The sequence below is a fragment of the Anoplopoma fimbria genome, chromosome 20, assembly GCF_027596085.1.
Source record: "Anoplopoma fimbria isolate UVic2021 breed Golden Eagle Sablefish chromosome 20, Afim_UVic_2022, whole genome shotgun sequence".
In the NCBI taxonomy this organism is placed as follows: domain Eukaryota; kingdom Metazoa; phylum Chordata; class Actinopteri; order Perciformes; family Anoplopomatidae; genus Anoplopoma; species Anoplopoma fimbria.
In genome coordinates this window covers 8,203,533-8,224,065 of record NC_072468.1, presented here as the reverse complement: position 1 = coordinate 8,224,065, position 20,533 = coordinate 8,203,533, and the positions used below count along the sequence as shown (strand labels likewise).

General features: G+C 41.6%; 2 protein-coding genes across 2 annotated transcripts; one reads left to right on the top strand and one right to left on the bottom strand.

The window, feature by feature from the left end:
- Nucleotides 1–3,097: 3,097 nt before the first annotated feature.
- trhra (thyrotropin-releasing hormone receptor a) lies at nt 3,098–8,598 on the bottom strand. The gene is made up of 2 exons (XM_054622125.1): nt 7,792–8,598; nt 3,098–3,541 (listed from the first exon to the last, which is right to left on the bottom strand). Exons 1-2 carry the CDS (start codon nt 8,596–8,598, stop codon nt 3,098–3,100), a joined length of 1,251 nt encoding a protein of 416 aa, XP_054478100.1.
- A 9,540-nt stretch (nt 8,599–18,138) lies between these two features.
- LOC129110267 (transmembrane protein 74) lies at nt 18,139–18,987 on the top strand. The gene has a single exon (XM_054622459.1). It carries the CDS (start codon nt 18,139–18,141, stop codon nt 18,985–18,987), a length of 849 nt encoding a protein of 282 aa, XP_054478434.1.
- Nucleotides 18,988–20,533: the final 1,546 nt, after the last annotated feature.

The window sequence follows — 20,533 nt, the reverse complement described above, 5'->3', positions numbered from 1 at the left end:
AATACAAAATACAAAATAATCCATCAAACAGCAAGAGCAGAAAAAAACAGCACAACATCTCGAGCCACCTCGAGACATAAATGTAATGCCAAACAAAGCAACGTCTCAGATGTCACAGGTTCTTCATCTTTGTGTTCACCTCACAAAAGCTTGCGATCATGCTGCAATCTGCGCACCGAGCAGAACAGAAAACACCTCCATCACAACTGCTTGTCAATATTCCCCAAAACAAAATGCGTTTCAACTGAGAACAAAAGGGGGAATTAATAAAAAGTGCACAAAGAAGTCACTTTACGATACAAAGTACAGACTTCAAACCTTTTTTACTTTTCTATTTTCTCACATGTTCAAATTGGGAGCCCATTAGCTTCCACTGACTGGTTAGAAATGATAGAAAACACACTGATGGAACAATGGATCAAAACAAGCTCTTTTTTTTTTATTAAATGCACTTGCTGGCACACATTTGAAAACACAATATTTAATTAATTTCACATTGCACTGCACAATCAATTTCAAGCAACTTTAAAGTGTACACTGAAAAGCCCACTGCTCAGTATGAAGCAGGTGTCTTTCATTTAGTTTACTCAGTGTTCACTCCCTCTGAGTGCTCTTCAATTTATACATACACCTAGTTGAAACTAACAGCGTCTTTTAATAGCAGGGTGAGCTATATACCTAGTGTTGAATGCACCATATCGAGGGTGACACTTTGTCGCTCTATTTACACGGTCCATCATTGCTCTGTGGGTTTTGCTGAGCAGATAGATCAGAAAAGTGTGCACTCTGCAGTCTTTGGCAATTTCAGTGAATTATCACAGTTATCTGACCCTTTGACGAACAGCCTCTCTGTCTGCACACCGGAGTTACCCCCTCATAATCATACACCGGCCACTGACCTTTTTGCAGACTCCTCACAGAGTCATCTTCACAGTGACCAAAGCAACATAAGGCTTTGGTGTGTCTGTCCCTGTTAAGACTTAAGTCCCTGCAGAAATCATTAGAGCTCAGGAGGTTTTTCGATGACACAGCAGGTTTAAATGAGTGTCTGTATTATCTGTCCTTTTCTTGACCTTCTCAAAAGGTCATGTAATTCCGTGTCTGTGCTTTCTCTCGGTAGCGTGATTAAAATCTCACGGTTTTGTGCATTTGGATTCAACTCAATGACGTGGTTACTGGTGGGGAGGTTCATGAACAAAGAAGAACGACTAATGCTACAGGTTAAGCCTCATTTAAATTACAATACTTTAGTAATTACTCAACGGCAAAAGTAAGTAGAATGAATTACGCCACTCGTTCCATCCTTCCTCAGCCCAGTCCATCGATGACTTTAAACACCTTTGAAGCCTCCACACCTACACATTACATCTTATGTATTTAATACGTTGAGGAAAAAGAAAACGAGCCGTTGTGGTGGTTAGCAAGCAGCCTTTAAGGTATTTACTGACCGCCAAAAGCTAGCTAAACGTTACCCCTTTTATGCATGAATTATCTTATCCATGCAGCTAATAAGACACAAAATGCGTATAAGAAAACTTTTAGCTTACAAGGAGTTGCATTTATTTTGGTGGAGTCTATCCACTTCCCCACACCGCGAACGCTGGGACCAAGCTAGCATGTAGCTGCCCAGTCTGTCCACTGAATGCACAGAGACCCAACTGATATCGTCCCTCCATCAAACTACCGGTAAGACGAGTAATTCTGTTGGGAAATTTTGTTCTTATTGATACAGAAAGGGATAAGCCACAAACACTTTCAATGGTAAAGGGCTGCTGTGGATAAACAAAGAACGGTCTGTGGTGTGGCGTTCTTTGTCTACCGAATTTCCACTGCATTGTACAACACAATTTAACTCAACTTGCTTGGAAGAATTTGGGTTTTTTTTTTGGGGGGGGGGTTCCATTATTAAAATTGTGAATAGGACCTGGTAATTTTTTTGTTACCACGTCAGTCAAGGTTCCGAGTGAGCCAAGCCAATACTAGAAGATGAAGTTAAAACACTGCAGACAACAGAATCATAACAAACCACAAGACATAAATAGCCAAGCTATTGACGAAGTGCAGACATTCCTCATCATTGCGTTGTTGATGACAGGATCCAGCGAGTTGCACGTTGAAGGTGATCTCATGGCAGTTTGAGTTTTACCCCATGAGTAGTTGCCTATTATCTACAGTGGAAAAACGAAATTGAGAAAACTACATGGTTCCAAAAGTGAGTTGAGTCGAGCCGAACCACGCAGTTGAAATGAGGCTTTAGACCCCCTTTGGGCCACACCTTTGATGAAAACAGTCCCACACAGAGTTAGGCCGATGCAATTTAAATTCTGACACCAAACAGATACTGTAGGTGATTTAAACAGTTAACAGGAAGACAGGAACTACCGGTAATTAAAACCTGAAGCATCACCCTCAGATAACGGAGATGCTTGTACTCTCACCAGTAATTAAAGCCACCGGCAGGACCAAGTAGTGAGACTCTCAACAAACTGTTACATTACTACACTGATGAACGTAACTGACCAAAGATACAAGCTCCATGGGTGTAAACATTTCACACAGCCGGATTCATAGGGAGAGACTGACAGGATTAAAGATTTTATAGTTATGTTTAGTATATTTTTGTATAATTTTAATAAATTAAATAGATATTCTGTCTGCAGATTAGATCATTTTGGTCATTTATTATCTTGCTTAAGCATCCTTCTAGTGAATCTTGAGCTCAACAAAAATTTTATATGATAGATATTGATATTCACAGCTTCACGCTGTTAAGATTTACATTATGTAAAGTTTGGATCTGTTTAGAGGGGAGAGCAGGAAGGAGGTTGATTGTAGCAGTTCTTCTTCAATTTGTGTTCAGTTTGATTTATCAATTTATCAATGAACTGTATTTTTGAAAGATTCATGAAAGTTTCCTGCGTTAAAAAAAAAAGCTAAAAGTCAGCTCATCAGATCCCCTCCTATTTTGCTTATGGCAACTTGAATTGAAAAGGGAAGGTCTCGGTATTTAAAAGTTCTCTAAAATGTCCCATGGGTGACTGAATCCATTCTGCAGCTCTGTCAGCTATCCTCCTTAGCTGGAAAGTTTGTTTTCCTGTCAGGCTTTAACATCACTACCTGACAGCGAAGACTCTGCAAACGGCATCTTCTTGGCACTTGGAAGGATGCTGGCGGGTAAGTACTGATCTGACGGCGTGTGTAGCTCGTCGTCCATTTCTGTGGTGAAGTGGTCGGGACTCTCCCCGTTGGACGTCTCCTTGATGACACTGTAGGTTAGCGCCACACTGTAAGAGGCCGGTTTCTCCATGCGCTGAGGGCCGCAGTGACACAACTTCTTAAAAGCGGCGCGGAACTTCTGGGACATGGCGTTGTAGATGACCGGGTTGATGGCGCTGTTTAGGTAGATGCAGAGACGGCAGAAGAGCAGGAACCAGGTGTCCAGGTAGGCCTTGTCCAGGAAGGAGTTGACCACCACTAAGGTGCGGTAGGGCATCCAAAGTAGGGCGAAGAGGACCACCACTACAGCCAGCATCTTTGTCACCTAATAAAAGGTCAATCATACGTTAAGAAATGCTGCGACAACATGAAAACACATAAATTGGACAATTAATTGAGCTTGAGTGTTTTTCATGCACATGGAAACTATACACTTTGAGGCCTTCTATCACAGCAGACCAGGTGTTACTAGTAGTATTAACAGTGGCTTTGTTCTATAAGAGTATATAAGTATGCCATGACAGTGCAACAGTGAGCCAGTATGCTCAATACCAGAAGCCAGAAACTTAATCAGCTAAATGGAATTCAGCCATCATTCATAATATTGTTTCTTATTATATTGTGCTTTTAACCTTTGAATGAAATTAAACCCTGATTTGGTCTGCATTATTTTTTGCATTATTTTTTTTGTTATAGCCTTTCAGTGTTTTTACATAGCACCTCTCTATATTGCATCTGTTGGTGACGGAGTCCACCTTTACCGATCATCTGCTTACCTATGAAGTATTCAGAGGAATTCAGATGTTCCACTGTTGTATTTCTGACAAAGGTGCAACACAATTAATTAATTCTGTGACCTGAAGTATTGAACCAATCTACACCAGTAACAGCAGGATCAACCAGGACGAAAATTTTAAGGATTACAACTTTAGGGTCGATGCACAAGGGAGCCGTCATGCCCTAGAAAATAAAAAGTCATTTTCACCAACCCTCTCTCCATTGGAGCAGGGGAGTCATTATTGACTGATAGCGTATCTTGTCTGTGAACACAGCTGCATCTCCACATGAGCACTTGGATCGAGTCAACTTGAGTATGTTTAATGAGATTAACACCGTGCAGCCACACTCCTGCTCAAATATTGATGGTGTGACTAGAATTTTGGTCGGACTAAATACCAGAGAAATTAATTTAGAAGTGCTGATTGTTCAGTTCGTGCTGCTGAAAAAAGGGCAGCACTCTGTCAATTAATGTCTTGATTATTTTTTGATGTCAAACCTTCATCGACACATGAGTTCCTTTTTTAAAGGACATGTCATACAGTCAGCATTAGCAGGAAAACAATTCCACCTGTGTCCTCATTGGAATGCTTTTAAGATGAACAAAGCGCTCAAATCAGACCATGCAGGCCGACCAAAGAAAATGGTACGAACAATACAGATACAAAATTAATTGAAAAGTCAAATAAAAACGTACTGTTGGACAGTATGTAGAGTACATCTGGAGGCAATTTTCACACTTACTTCTACTGATTACTTTCCTGGTAGAACTTCTTAATTCGGTCCTCAAAAGGAATTACTCTAATTACAGAAATCAATCCTGTCTACAGATTTCTGAACTGCTTTGAAAACTAATTCAGTCTGCAATGATTAATGAAATCCCTTCTTATCTTAAATAAAACCAATTATTTATGACATATTAGTGGCAACAGACATCAATTTTGCAAAATTCCCAGTAGAAAACATAAAAATAGAGTCCTCTTTTTAACACTTAAAAAACTTGGAGAAAAAAGTGGTTATTGAAAAAAATATTAATGAAAAATCAAGTGACCACAAAAGAAATTGCATGCTACGGGCTCACAAACCTCAACCAAAAAGGTGGTAGGTGGTGTGAGGGTTGTTTTAGACAGCACCTCCAGACAACCTAATCTATCATCGAAGTACGAGGACTTCTTTAAAACACATGTGCGATCTAACATTTCTTTGTGTTTTTCTTAACCAAAAATGTAAATCCATAGATTTGTCAGTTCTTTGTTATAAATAAAATGACCACAAGCATATCAAGACTTATAGGGACTTATTTTGCCACTGTCATGGCCTTATTTCCCACACATAGTTTTTGTGTAAAGTTACCATACCAAAATATACCAAAATATCCACACCTAATGCAGAACTTTCTTTAAGTTCAAAGTAAATCTTTTGCATATTAATTCACATCAATTGGATGTCCTGGTAGGTCAGTTAATTTCATATGTAAGATCATGTGCAGTTGAACAGTCTTTCAAAGGAAAGCAGCATTAAAACTTAACAACTTGTAGATTAATACAGCATCAAAGACATTTATGAGTGATAACTGCAAAGGAGTTGTCAGGTAAGAGATGAATATTTGTAGGTTGGAAATGTGACCATAAACACACCAAGCTGTTCCTTGGTTAAGACTTTAAAACCACCCTATCGATCTCATAAAGCACTCATTATTTATTCAGCTGCTGTTAATCAGTTTCCAACGAGGAAGACTGATCTGTATGCACAACTTAACAAAGCCTAGACTTGTAAATTGAATTACCAGGTGATAATCCTGATATGAAACTCGATTTCAAATTAAATCTTCCCCTTATGTATGTCGTGTCGTCTCGGCTGCAGTCAGGTGAGGATAATTGGATTGGATGGGGGTGCTGCCAGTGTCATTAGTGAGAGAAATACCTAATCCTGCATCCTCATTACGTCTTGACCTTTAGGTAATTCAGTAAAGTACATCGAGGATTGTAAGAATGGTGTCTACAGATATATATGCGATTGTGTGTTTGAGGGTGTGGGTCAGTCAAAGATTTAAAAAAAACAAGCTGTCCTGATGGAGAAAAAGCCAAAAGCCTATTTGAGTTGGAGTTAACTGATTAGACAATCCAATAGAGCATGTAGCTCCCTCGGGGTACCACACCCCCTGTCATTCCAGGAAGGCCTTCCTGTGATCTGATAAACAAACATCTGTCCCTACTATCTAGTGTCTGCGCCTTTAGAGAATTCGGTTTTATTTTGAACAAAGTAGGAACTCTTTGCTGGGTGTTTTTATTAACATAGGGAATGATGAGATGAGAATGAAACATTTGTCTTGGTTTAGTGCACATGTGATCAGCGGGAGTGCTTTATTATTAACAAAAAATGTGTCTTTCTCAAGCATGCACAAAAACACTCACTGAGCCATGTAATTCAAAAGGTGGCTGCAACACAAGCTCTTGTAAAGAAAGCATCTAATAATATAAACAAACATTAATACTATAAAACCCTGTATGTCTTATTACTTTTGACAGTTGTCTTCTACGAACCGCTGTATGAATTTGTGCTTCAAGGTTTTAAAAAAAAAGAAGAAATAACGAGACAAAACAGGGTTTGAGGTGCACTTCATTAGACTAATTCTGAAAGTAAACGAGAGCTGGCAGCAATTTGATGCACTGCATATCAAAAAGTGAGTAAGTTAGGGAGCTTGGGTCAGTTTGTCAAGGAACAGATTTTAACAGAAAGTGCACATTTTAACCCTTATGGTCTGTTGTTCTCTTTAACAGCTCAACAAAAAACATACTTAAAATTGTTTTATCACCTTGATACCTCATTACTCTGACTGATCTTATGAGAATTGCTCAAAAACTTGAGCTTGTTTTGTACTTTTTAGGCGTCACTAGTCTACTAAATCTCAAATCAGTCTACGAAGATGTCTGTTTTTGTAGGTTTATATCTAACGGGGAGTTTAACCTCTCTGGGCTCTAATTGACCCTTAACATGAGTTACGTAACATCTGTTAATGACTTTTCAGCAAAATTAATATATCTGTTCATTCTTAGCCCATATACAGTAACCTCTCAAATGTGAAATATTTTTTAGTTTTTCAACAATGCTCAGTGCTTAAATGTGCAACCTCAGTTTGTGGCAAAGGTAAGTATCAATGTATTGCATGTGTACATCTTGGGTTTCTGTATTTTGTGTTTGTTATTTTAATGACAGTTTTTTGTTTTCCGTCAATTGTGTTTTTAATTCTTTGTTAAACAAAAGATGTCTTATTTTGGGTATAAAAAAAGGAAACTCTTGTACTTTTGTAAATGTTTGTCCATCTTGATTTTTGATATTTTTTGCAAGGTCAACTCCTGGAGAGGTATTTTGTGTTTGTTATTTTAATGCAAGAAAATCAAATAAATGTTAATTTGGCAATAATAGTAATTTCCATTACATATAGTGGACCTGTGAGACCCAAATCAATAAAAAAAAAATAAAAACACATAAATGCCTTATGTTTAGTGGGATCAATATTTGTATTAAATTTGCCCCAGTGTGTGTGGTCAGTTAACAGGACCTGTGGTCGGTGCATTAATCCATTTTCTTAATAGTCACATTATTTTGTGGATCTCTCTGACTTTGATATCGTTTTGAAGCAACTGAGCGTGAGTGGAAGGAATGACAGCTCTAAAGCCTGATTCTTATTGCAGTGAATCGAACCGACCTGTGGCCTGGACCCGTGTGCACAAAGACAACACACACACACACAATCACGACAGGGCGATAAGGTGAGCGGTCGATCGGTGGACCCACCTGTCTGCGGGAGGCAGCCGTGGCGCTGCTGGAGGAGCAGGTGCCCACCATCCTCCTGCCCTGACTCATCTCCTTCTTCCACTTCTTGGAGCCGCCTTTGGGATCCGAGGGCAGCGGGTTGAGGAAAAGTATCCTGGCGATCAGCCCGTACAGGACTGTGGCGAGCATGAGGGGCAGCACGTAAAACGCCGCGAAATCCGTGAAGTAAATGGGCAGGTAGTAGGTCCTGGACACCTTGTAGGCGCAGCTGAGCAGCACCACGTTGTCGTACGCCAACTTCTTGGTGTCCGACAGAAAGAGCCACATGACGCAGTAGACGGAGGTGAGCGTCCACACCAGCAGGATGATCTTCTTCGCCCTGGATAAGGTGCACAGGAATTGCGCTTTGATGGGGTGGCAGATGGCGATGTAGCGCTCCACGGTGAAGGCGGTGATGGAGCAGGAGGACGCGTTGATCCCCAGGTACTGGAAATAGGTGATGCCCAGGCAGCCAAAGTAGCCGTACACCCACTGTCCCTGCAGGGCGTCGGTGATGTTGGGCAGCCCGGCGGCCGTCAGCACCATCAGGTCAGCGGCGGCCAGGCTCACCAGGTAGCAGTTGGTGGGGGTCCGCATGTGTTTGGTGGTCAGGACCACCAGTATGACCATCACGTTGCCCACAATCCCCAAGCCGCAGATGAGGGACACCAGGAACACGCTGACTACTTTGTATTCGACTGTGTAGTCAGTCCAAACACCCAGGGTTGTATTGTCCTGCACCGACGTGTCGTTCTCCACCGTCATGTTAACCATGGTGAGGTTTTCCATAACGAAAAAAATACACCAGGCGTTCAAACTAAATCACAAGAATTCATCGCAGTAATAGCTGGGCTCCATCGAGCACAAAACCTCCAAAAACTTAATTTCATCCTCATACAATCCAGTCAAACTAGCCTTTTTCTTCTGCACCAAATCCAGTTTCTGACACCACAAAGAGTCCTTCTCCATATAAACATAGTAGACTAGAAAGCAGAGTGATCCTCGGTCACTGGTGGAAGTTTGGAGAGAGGGTAGAGGAGGTGTTTGCTGGCAGCTCCGTGCCCTGCTCCTGTCTCTCAGCTCACACAGTCATGACTGAAAGCTTCCTGCAGAGCCTCTCTGTGAGGTCACAGGCTTCCACTGGACCCACACACTTCTGTCTCCTTGTGTCAGGGCTGAAGGAGCTCAGTGTTTTTGCATTTTCTCAGTGTGCAAGTACAACTTTTGTATCCATTCTTGATCACTGTACAGCATTTATTATAAGATATATATGTATACTCATGCACCAATCATTCACAGGAGGATGTAATGGTGATAATACATTTTTTACAAACGTGGAATTTTAAAGTCTATAATGACAACTAGTCTTATGTTTTAGTATTCAGATGAGTAATAGAAAAATACACCTGGAAATGTCATTATAGAGTGTTTTAGTGTGTCATAAACCCCATTTATCAATTGATGTAAATGTAAATAGGTGGATCTAAAAATAAAGTGTCACCCATTAAACTGTAAATAAAGAAGATTCCCTAACATGCAGTGTTCCCACTTATTCCTCCCATAAAGCTTTGCAGTTAAAAGGCTTTATTCCGCACTGTCTCACAAAAGGGTTTATATTCTGTATCAGTTTGTTTCAATGTTGCATTGATGCTTTCGTACAGTGGTCAAATGTAAGGAAGTAAGTTTACACATACTATACTGCCTATACTTTACTTAAGTATTTCCATTTTATGCTACATTACATTTCTACATGTCAGATGGATGTACTTTTTAGACCTTATGTTTGATAGCTGTAGTCACTAGTAATAATATTTTACACACAAAGCAGATCTGTATATACAATATTATGAATTGTAACAGATTCAATTACCAAATAAAGTTGTTACAATTAGCTTCACCTCCATCAGCTACCACATCAACATGCTGCTTGAACATAAATGCAATCGTAATAATGCAATGATATATAATACATATCAGTTACAGGGGCATCTAAGTACTAAGCTACCAAGCAGCATACGCTTTGGGATATAAGAAGAGATAGAAAATGATCCCATAAAGAACATTAAGATCATTCTAAACTTTTTATTGTGTCCTACAGGCACGCTGTTACCCCATTATAGGGCTATTACAGCGATGGAAGGAGATACAAATGTCAAAAAGAAGGACAAGGTCACTTTAATATCACCTTTTAGTGCAACATTGTGATGATGTGTCATTTAATGTGGTGGCTCACAGCATGAGAGACATGAAAGCAGCTTATTTGTACTGTTTTCTTTTTCTTCACTGTGTCTGTAATTCAGTACTTTATACAGTATGTCACTATTTAAATTGTCTGACATGCATGTGAACCATGTGTTAAATGTACCAGGGAAATTGTGTCTCTCTTTTTTATATCTGTAGCTATATTCTGTCTCATCGCCTCAGTTTTCTCTCTTCCTGTTGTCTACCTGCATCCAGATGACTTCTCACGCCTCATCGACAAGGAATGGAAATGAAGGTTCCCACTGTTCAGTTAGACTACAGCATTGCTATTGAAAAACAGAGGGAAGAGGTGCTATATATCACAACACACATGGGCGGTGATAGAGCTATTCTCCCCTACCTTGGGGTGAACACCTGTATCATTAGATAGAAGACCTGAGGGCAGTGCGTCTGATGGAGCTGCTTCTCAGTGAAACACATAAGGGAGACAAAGTCCTCTACCGTCTGCATTCATCTCCATCTGCGCCATATAGATTGTTGTTCTACACGCTGAGACGTACTCGCTCATGATTTAACTGTTCGTGATTAGTATCCTCCCCACCATAAACCCCCCGGCGTTTTGGTACCCGTAGCCAAACATATAAACAAACTGGCTGAGGTTTCAGGCATCCGCTCAACACTAGTCCAGATTAGTGTGATTGTTATTCCCGAAGAAGCTGCATGAGCTCCGGTGGGAAAAGGAAGGGAGAGGTTGAAAATTACTCAGATCTCAGCACAGTAGGCGATGCAGCTGTTTATATTACTGTCTATATAACCTTCCCAGGAGGCTGATTTAGCAATGAGAGCTCAGCGGCAGTCTGCAGGAAAAAATACTTTTTGGACCGTGGACAGATTAACTCCAGACAGTGTGGATAAACAGTAAGATTACCTGACTATTAATGGCAGTGTTGTTAGAAGTCAGATCATGTCTTTTGTCTTATTATCTTCGGTGGGTTAAATCTCCTTGGTGCTGTAAACCTAACAATCCTCCCAAAGATTTAATATCAGTGCACAACTAATTTACCATGTGTTATTAATAATTTATTGTCACCTCTTTATCGACCCCCTTCCCTGGGCATAATGCTGAATCAGAGGAGGGCTAAATTAAGTGTTCAGGTGGGGAGACCGTGACAGGTCATCACTCCTCACAGCGGGTGAGTCAAGAGGCAGAATCACACAATTCAAATGTGGCATTTTGTAATTGATGCTAGTAGAATCAGATAGTATGCATCCACCAGAGGTGTCAGAGACAGCGGGCTTGCCAAGTCCTTTTAAGTGAATATTGATTCGATAAATGTGAATGGTTACGCTTGCTATGATTCATTACTGATGCAATAATACTCCACAGAGACGTACAGAAAGTCCATGTGTTTGTTACAGGTTAGGGATCTGAATCTATGAACCAAGCATACTGAATACTGGCTTCATTATTCTAGCTATGTACTTTATGATCATATACTGCAAAACCATTGAATTAGAGACTGATAAATGGCCTCATTTAATTTAATTGATCCATGGATTTTGAAAACTTACTAGTTGCTAGTGGTGCAGGAGGTATTTCGATCTTAACCCAAAGAATACATTTTAATACTTTTATTGGCCTGATAACAAAATATCAAATGACAATGTGAAAAGGGTCACTTGTAGAAGAACCTACTGAGGAATATCAACTGAATCTGCAGCTCCCCTCAACTTAGATTTATGATGAGTATCAGCTTATTGTTTACCTTAACTGTTCACTCTCATTGCTGTTCCCCAACAGGTTCACCATCTACTAAACAGGTGATGATATGTTGTGTTCACAACCTCCATGCCAACTGGCCAAAATAATCAGTTATTGCAGGTTTAAGTAAAGCTAGTGTTACGCCAAAATCCTTGGGCAGCCCTATGGGGCGAATAACACTCCAACAAAAGACGACATCTTTAAAACAATCAAATCCATGGTATTTATTAACATAAACCCATACGAACCAGGCAATATACAATATTCCAGGCTGAGAGGCAGAGAGACCAGCTGTCCCCACACCAGAGGTCCAACCCCTCTGCTGCTGGCCCAGTGACTTTAAAGCACCGACCTCCCAGGCTACTGGAAAAGAGACAACAGAGTACAGAACACATACAGCTATAACAGTAGCAACACAACCCTGTAAAAATACTCCATTACGTGTAAAAGTTGTGCATTCACTGTCTTATCATTTAGAGAAAAACTGTGCAAAAATATGCTGTTTTGCTGAGAGCCAGAGGAGATGATTTGCACAACTCTTACACAGATCTGTGGATAATTTCCCTCCAGCTCCTTATTCTGATGCAGTTCTCCCACAACACTGACAGTGGGTCTTCACTGCCACCTCATGGTCAAACTGCTAACCAACACAACACATTAAACAAGAGAGCGAGGCCCAAGTCACCATGGCAAAATTCTGAGAGATGCAAATTATCTGTATCATGACAAGATCTTCTGTAGGACACTGTTTCTACATTGAAATTGCATAAAAGTGTGAGAACTAACGGCTACTCAAGTAGCTGCCACATAGCAAAAAATAACTATAAGGCACTTTTATTGGTATCCTGGAATAGAGCCAAATAAATGCTTTGTCCTGCAAAATGTTACTGAGCTTTGAAAATCTAAAGGAACTTGGATTTAATACCTATTTAGTTGGTGTGCTGTTGAACTGTCTAATATTATGCTCCTGGTTAGTGGAAAAGGTTTCCTGCCTTTGCTTCCAAATGCATTTATATTCATGAAATGAAACCTTCATTTGGGCTGATGTGTCACCATAATAGAGAGTCAGCCATCTATAGCTGTGCAGGGAATACTCCCTGTTCATTTGTTCCAGAGAAAATGAAGAAATGTTGTGACTTGAATATCTCACCATTGGACACATCCACAAATTCTAAACCGTAACTTCAGTGTTAATATAATCCATTATTCATCCACAGCAGCTTTTTAAGAGAGAATTCCTTTTGTTCCTGATTAAAAAAAATCAAGGTAAACATCCCAACAGAGATACAGAAGCAAATGTCCACCAATGGCAGCAGTGCCAGCAGACTACTCAGTGATTGGCTCGCTAAATCTACTAAATATAAATGACGTCTTTGGCCTAAACTCAAGACTTTCTCATTTACCTAATGAATGAAACTCATCCCGTCTAAAATGTGTGCCTTGTCCATACTAAGCAGCAGCTCTGACTTTGCCTAACATTCGCTGAATGTTAGGCAAAGTCAGAACTTGACTGCGTATTTGTCATAACAAATGGGATCCGGCGGCTAAAACATCGTGTTTGTTGTGTTATAATTAGGAAGTCATTATATCGGGGCACATCAGAGTAGCTGTAAGAGACAATCAGTGCTCCAGGTGAAGACGTGGAGGCAGGAGACAGGGACAGACAATTATCATCAAGAGCCATTGAGAGCATTATAATTTAAAAGCAGCTGTAGCGTGAGGGGATAACATCACATTAATTATGACAAAGAGACGATAAAGAGAAGACGGGTCGATGAGAATTAATTATCCGAGTCGGCTTGCTTAATCACCAAAAGGCTTTTTTTTCTCTGTTCTCTCTGTGAGGTTTTATCTTTGCTTGGAGCATAAATCTTTGCCTACACACGCACACACATGGCACTAAGAAGGGCATTATTATACGTCCATTATCCAACAGTGTCTGCTTGGTTGAGGCCAGCCACACCACTTCAATTAGTGAGTCACTGTAAATGAACTTGAGGGTCCAAGTGCTTAATATTTCATAAGAGTGTCTGCCACCACCGCCGCCATCGACTCCACCCATCCTCTCAAAAAGAAGAAGGAGAAAAAAAACATCAGGCTGCCTTTCTCTTTATTCCCTTGTCATCCTTCTGTCTGCATGCACTCTCCTCTCCGGAAGGCTTTTTAGGAGCTACTGGAGGGTTTGCGTGCCAGACTTCCCAAACAAACCCTTGGGTGTATACACCTGCTTATTAATAATCAACAGAACCCCTGCTGTCGTGACACACTACTCTGCTGGCGACCTCTGAATGCTCTCTGGCATCTGGTGGGGGAGGTTTACTCTGACCTACAATACACAGGCTACATCTTTTTCAGTGTGTAATGAAACTACATTCTTGCTAAATTCAGAATGAAAAACTGAAAGGATTTCGCTGCTTCTGTATTTTGTCTTACTAATTAATTTGTCTCTTTTATGTTGAAGTCTAAATTGGGTTGTACCAGTTTTATCCTCAGTCAAGTTTACAAGGTTTGTGTGTAAAGTTCAACGCAAGTTCTTACTAGCTTGCTGGCTAACAACTAGCTATAGTTTCAAACCAGTACTTTGCCAAATTGGGTTGCAGCATTAAGAAATGTCTCAGCTAGTAAAAGCTGATGTAAATCTTTTGCTAAACTATCTGTACCAAATGTGTGTTTCAGAATTAGCTGAAAGCTATTTTTTTTTTTGAGTTAAGAGGATGAAATGTGAAATGCTAATGTCAGTCGATTCAGTCGTTTTGTAGTTTGAGGTATATTGTGTTATTTCTATGAAATGAAATTTTAAACCTTGCCAGTTTACATTATTATTTAAACATAATTTTATTCATGTATCATATCAGGTTTGTAGACCATATTTCATTTTTACTAACTCTCTTAATGGGTCATATATTCAGCTAACAACCTCTGTCAGTTGGTTCAGTTATGGGGTGTTCATGTTATATGGGATAAATGGGACAGATTTACATATTTACCACACACAAGCCTTCATGTGTCATTAGACAACACAAAACAATCTGTTTCGATGTATGTGGCAGTGATTGTGGGTCATTTTGGTTTTTTTATCACTTTCGTTGGGAAAAATTCCTGATATCTCTTACTCAAAGTTAAATGGTTGAGGTCGACGTACATGTTCCAACTTGGCTGCTCATGGTTACTGTCCGCATATATTGGATGTTGACATATAAACACTATTTACAAGTCGAAATCTGGTAGTTATGATCAATCCAATCTGATATTGAACACAACATAAATCCATTACAATTGGCAGTTATTGGGTTTAATTGATTAGTAACAACTGATCTCAAAAACCTGTTTGTGCGGTGCTAACCATTTTAATTTAAGGATGAGTTGTTAGTTTGGACTTAATACGAGCTAGTACAACGGGCCTATGGGCTTTTTCCTGTTTCTCATTCTCACAGTTCTCCTCATTTATATTCACCTAATCTGCTAATGACGGACACTGACCAGCTTCAGCGGCTCCCGGAGCAGCTGGAGGAGAAATGAACTTAGTCACTCCCTCACCTATTAATTCACTTCATAATTCACACTCCCACACATTCCTCTTCTTCCTTTTACCGCTGTAGAGAGACCTCCATCACCTTCTGATATCTGCTACTGCTTAAAGAAAAAAAGCAGTGCTACAGCAGTGGTTCATAATGTCTATTCTATGTGTGGGTCCAAGCTTGTGGCAGAAGACACACTATGAGGATTTATAGCCTTTAGAAGCAGCGAGTCCCCAGCCGCCCCTCCCCTTCCATGCCTGGTGTCCTTGCCAGCAGGAAAAGTGGTGCACTGTTGCAGACAGATAGCATCTGATAGTTGGCTGCTGTTGCCCCCCCTCAGACGAGCACACAGTCAGATTTCAGCCTCCTCTCTCTATCTCTCTGCATGAGACCGACTAAAGATGAATACAATCTGTCAAAACGCACCATAAAGCATTACGATCCATCAGTCAATGACCCGGGAGTATCTCTCATCCTCACCTCTGCAATCTAATTTCTGGAGCAAAGATGGTGGAGTAAATCTTTGTCTGTCTCTGACTCCCTCTCTTTCTTCCTCTCCCCCTCACTCTCCCTTTCTCTTTACTCATCTGTTAAATGGAGCCGTGTTGGGAAATGAGCCAAATCCATTCACCCAGCCACTAGGACTCCAGGAAAAGTGGCGGCTATATTTATAGCTGCTGCCTGGTTGCCGCTAAAATAAGGTGGAGCACCCGGCAAATGAATATTCTGTTTAAAAGTGGGATTAAGCTCTTAAATGGTTGATGGTGGCCTGCACTTGACATCTACTTTACAAAGTGTTGCTTTCAAACAAAACCTGCTGTCTAATTGTTTATCACTTATCCTCAAAGATGCCACCAAGGCATGGACTCTGAAGATGGGACGTGAATGAGATGAGCCTCCCGAAGATTTGCATGGGGTCACAGAACAGATGACCTATTTGATCTCTAGATTAAACATGGATTAGAATGGCTTTGGCACAGTGATCAGTAATCTTCTGAGAGAGCACAGGAGAACAGATGGTACATGATACACGCAGTTCAAACAATGTCATCTGCACAGCCCCGCTGGATGGGTTTTTCTGTTGTGATGACAGATTTTTTTCTTTTTCTTTCTGATATGATGACAGATTTACTTTCTGATATGATGACCGCATTGACAGATAACACACCATGCACACTATTGCTTGAATGTCCATGATCGTCATCCTTTTGGTAAAACAGACATTATCAGTCTATTTGTCTTATTTATCAGATTTAAAATTTAAAAAATGAAAATATATCCTAACTGTAGCCAAGTCTGTATCTCTACTAGCATCAGCATATTATCCCTGTATCATCCCCATAGGAATTTCCAGTGTGTGTGTGGTATTCAGTTCTGACTTTATAGCAACCTTATGAAACTTTCTGGCACTTGAGCTCATATTATCCTGTATATACTTATTTTATGTCTTTGTTGTATTTTTTTCCTATTTGCTATGGCCTACTAACCTACTTGTATAGCCTCTATATGAGCATCACAGTTGTTCACTGATATTTCTATGGCATCAAAGTCTCTCTAAATTGTTTCCCTCGGGAGAGCACTGCTGCTAAAATATGATTCAGTTCCCAAGGTTTCCCCCCTCAGCCCGGCAAATCCTCATCCCGTGCGTGTGTGTGTGTGTGTGTGTGTGTGTGTGTGTGTGTGTGTGTGTGTGTGTGTGTGTGTGTGTGTGTGTGTTGAATGACTGGGCGGTGATCTCAATCGGCTCATAGATAGCGAGGCTCCTTTCAGCGAGGCTCTGTGTGTGTGTGTGTGTGTGTGTGTGTGTGTGTGTGTGTGTGTGTGTGTGTGTGTGTGTGTGTGTGTGTGTGTGTGTGTGTGTGTGTGTGTGTGTGTGTGTGTGTGGGAGGGACTAACGGAGAGCTCCCTTCAGTGCAGCCAACCGCCACAGCATCGAGCACGGAGAGAGAGAGAGAGAGAGAGAGAGAGAGAGAGAGAGAGAGAGAGAGAGAGAGAGAGAGAGAGAGAGAGAGAAGCATTTCCTCTGATAAGGCTTTTTCTCTCTTTTATCTGTCACCGTTATGTGCTGTCAGCCGCTTAAGAGGAGCTGGAGGCGGCAGCGGTGCTGGAGCAGCGCGGTGAGTTGATTTCTCCCTACTTGTGCAGTCTGAGGAGGTTTTTGTTGGGGATTAGAGGGAGATAAAGCCGTGTTGTGCATGACTGGTCCACCCTTATGCAGGGGAGCACCTCACGTCCTCTGCTGAATTCAAAATAAAGTGCAGTGCAGGAGTATGGAACTATTGGATGCATTTGGGAATTAAAAAGCTGTGGTGGGAAATCATCTCATGATGGGTTTTTTTTCTCGGAGGCAGACCAACTACGTTTGTGTAAATCTTTTGACGTGTGATTTTATTTTTTTTTAGCACAGTTTAGTTTATGCATTCAGGCTGTGTCCATTTTAAAAACAGAATGAGAGAATAGCATAATCTCGGTTAATGCGTGGGTTGTTTTCCTAATTGGATACAGAGGCATTGGGCTAATCACAGCCACCATAAGCGCCTTTCAAGAAGGATACACGGATTTTTCTTAAACGATCCTATCAACTTTAAAGTGCTGATGATTTCGGTACAGCCTAACTATTAATGCATGTGCATTTTGTGCAAGTGTTTGCCCAATGATTTACAGTAATCTAATAAAAAGATGCACCATTTAACTTAGATGTGGTGTGTGTGTGTGTGTGTGTGTGTGTGTGTGTGTGTGTGTGTGTGTGTGTGTGTGTGTGTGTGTGTTCTTATTAGGGATGCCTTGGAGTGAAAGCATCGTGGGAGGAGGAAGGCTCAGAGTGAACCAGCGGGTGGTGAAACACGAATGGCTTCTCCGGTGCTGCTTCCCGCAGATGAGAGAGGCAAACAGCCCGATTCTCCCGACGCCCTTGACCGGGTATCTAGCACGCCGCACGTCCGCAAGACGGGCGGATCAACAGGAGGAGCGCTCCCGGGGGAGGGCGCCTGTAACCCGGCCCGCGGCGGCTGCCATGGCCGGTGTCATTCAGCACCAAGGACGGCGCCGCGCAGGGGAGGCGCAGAGGTGAAACTCGCTCACCTCGGCGAGGAGAAAGTCCGGATTTGTTGCGATGAGGAATTAGAGACATCTTTCACCTATATTGACGAGAATGTTAACCTGCGACTGGCCAGCCCGGACATTAGTTGTAAAAGTACTCACAGACCCGTGCGCAACGGCGAACCTTGCTCCGAGACTTTGCCGGAGCTCTCCTTCATGTCCGAGGACGATCTCTCCTTCTTGGAGGGCCCCGGGACTTCTATAGACTACGGCTTTATCAGTGCAGTCACGTTCTTGGTGACCGGGATCTCCTTGGTGATCATCTCCTACGCCGTGCCACGGGAGGTGGAGGTGGACCGTGACAGCGTGTCGGCGAGGGAGATGGAGAGGCTGGAGATGGAGAGCGCCCGGATAGGTGCCCACCTGGATCGGTGCGTCATAGCGGGACTGTGTCTACTCACGCTGGGCGGCGTGGTGCTCTCCACGCTGCTGATGATCTCCATGTGGAAGGGGGAGATGTACAGGAGGAAAGTCATCGCTTATTCCAAGCGTTCAGCCAAACAGTACGGCTCCATCAGCCTGAAAACGAGATCCAGTCCCAGCCACTCCTCTGCGCACTTGTCCCTGGAGGAGGAAATAGAGGAGACTTTGGCTTAAAAATGCTGCTCTGTGTATAAACCTTTTGTGTATGACAGGAATTAATGCCAATCACACAAATCATCTAACATATTGTAGCCTGAAACTGTATTCATACATTCAAAGTGTATTGTACTGTAGAAATAGCTCATTGTATATCCACGTGGCACACAGGAAGGACAAGAAAAGCACGCAAATGCAAATTAAGGAAATGCTAGAAAAACATGTGGTAACATTGTTCCCAAATGATTTAAAATGGCATAAAAGTGAGAAGGGAGAATGTTAAGAGCTTTGTGTCACACACACTGGATCACTTCTTTTTTTGTACCCAGGATGCAATCTCTGAGAGCTTCCATTTATTATTAAGGCTATTCATATTTAATGTGAATGTCTCCAACAGACACATTTCAGGAAGTAAGGGAAGTGTGAGTCCGCAGGGCATGAGAGTGGGAGTAAGGAGGGCTGTAAAGCTGTCTCTGTCCACCGTGATGGGGGAGAATCAGCTCAGTGGTCCACATGGTAATATCCAGTGACAGTCACACTGGTGCTGTGCTGAGGTAAGCTAGTAAGGCCCGGCTTCGAGCATCCAAGCCAAAGCTTTGCGTCGGTTTGATTGTAGTGAGAAATTTGACTGCATTGGACAGCGCTGACACACTGTTCTCCCTCCTCTGCACTGGCTAGATCCTCTCTGCTCTTCTTCTACTTCCTTCCTTTCTTCACCTTCTCTCTCCCACATGAGACTTTCTTTAACCTGCGTTTTTTTCAGCGCTCTCCTCTCCTTGACCTATGTACACTGTATATTCACACCAAAAGCGTGTGGAAAGGGTCCTGGACGACCACAGCCAAGTGCCTGTACCATTCAAGGTTGCCCTCACCTGCCTCCTCTCATTGTTTCTGCATGAGGACGGACTTAAGAACGCCTGATCGCACATGAAAGAGCTGCCCTACTTCCAAAACCTTAAGCCTTCACTACTTCAAAGAGCTAATTACAATTCCAAAGTGAGGTATCATTCAAAGGTTATATTTGATGTTATCATGGTGATCTGCTGACTAAAATATTGCTGATGACACAAAAAAGCTTACAGGCAAAGAGGTTTATCACATGCAGACTTGCTAAAGATGTTAACGTCCCCAGTGCAAGTCAGGAGGCAACTTCCTTTTCTTGGTGGAGGAAGATCTTAGTTTCTGTCTTTGCCAAGTCCATGTGAAAGCAACATTCTCTTTCTCGCTGGCGGTTATTACTTTAATGCTGTCTGAAGAGGCCTGCAGAAAAGAATAAAGAAAGCAATTATGTTGAAGAAACATTTGTTTGTGTGTATGCTACCCAGTACGGTTCATGAATCATGCATAGACCACTAGAATTAATTCATATTTGCATATATTATATACACAGCCCAACGTTGAATTTCACAAGACAAGTAAATGATTCTTCTGCATTGTCATTGTTACCTTGGTTTCTTCTCCTTTCATTTCTCGGGCTGTGTGACCCTGTTTCAAGGCTTGCATTCAAAAGACATGAGTCAGCCTCTATTAATGAGACGGCTAGGCTGATTTCTCTATGTTAAAC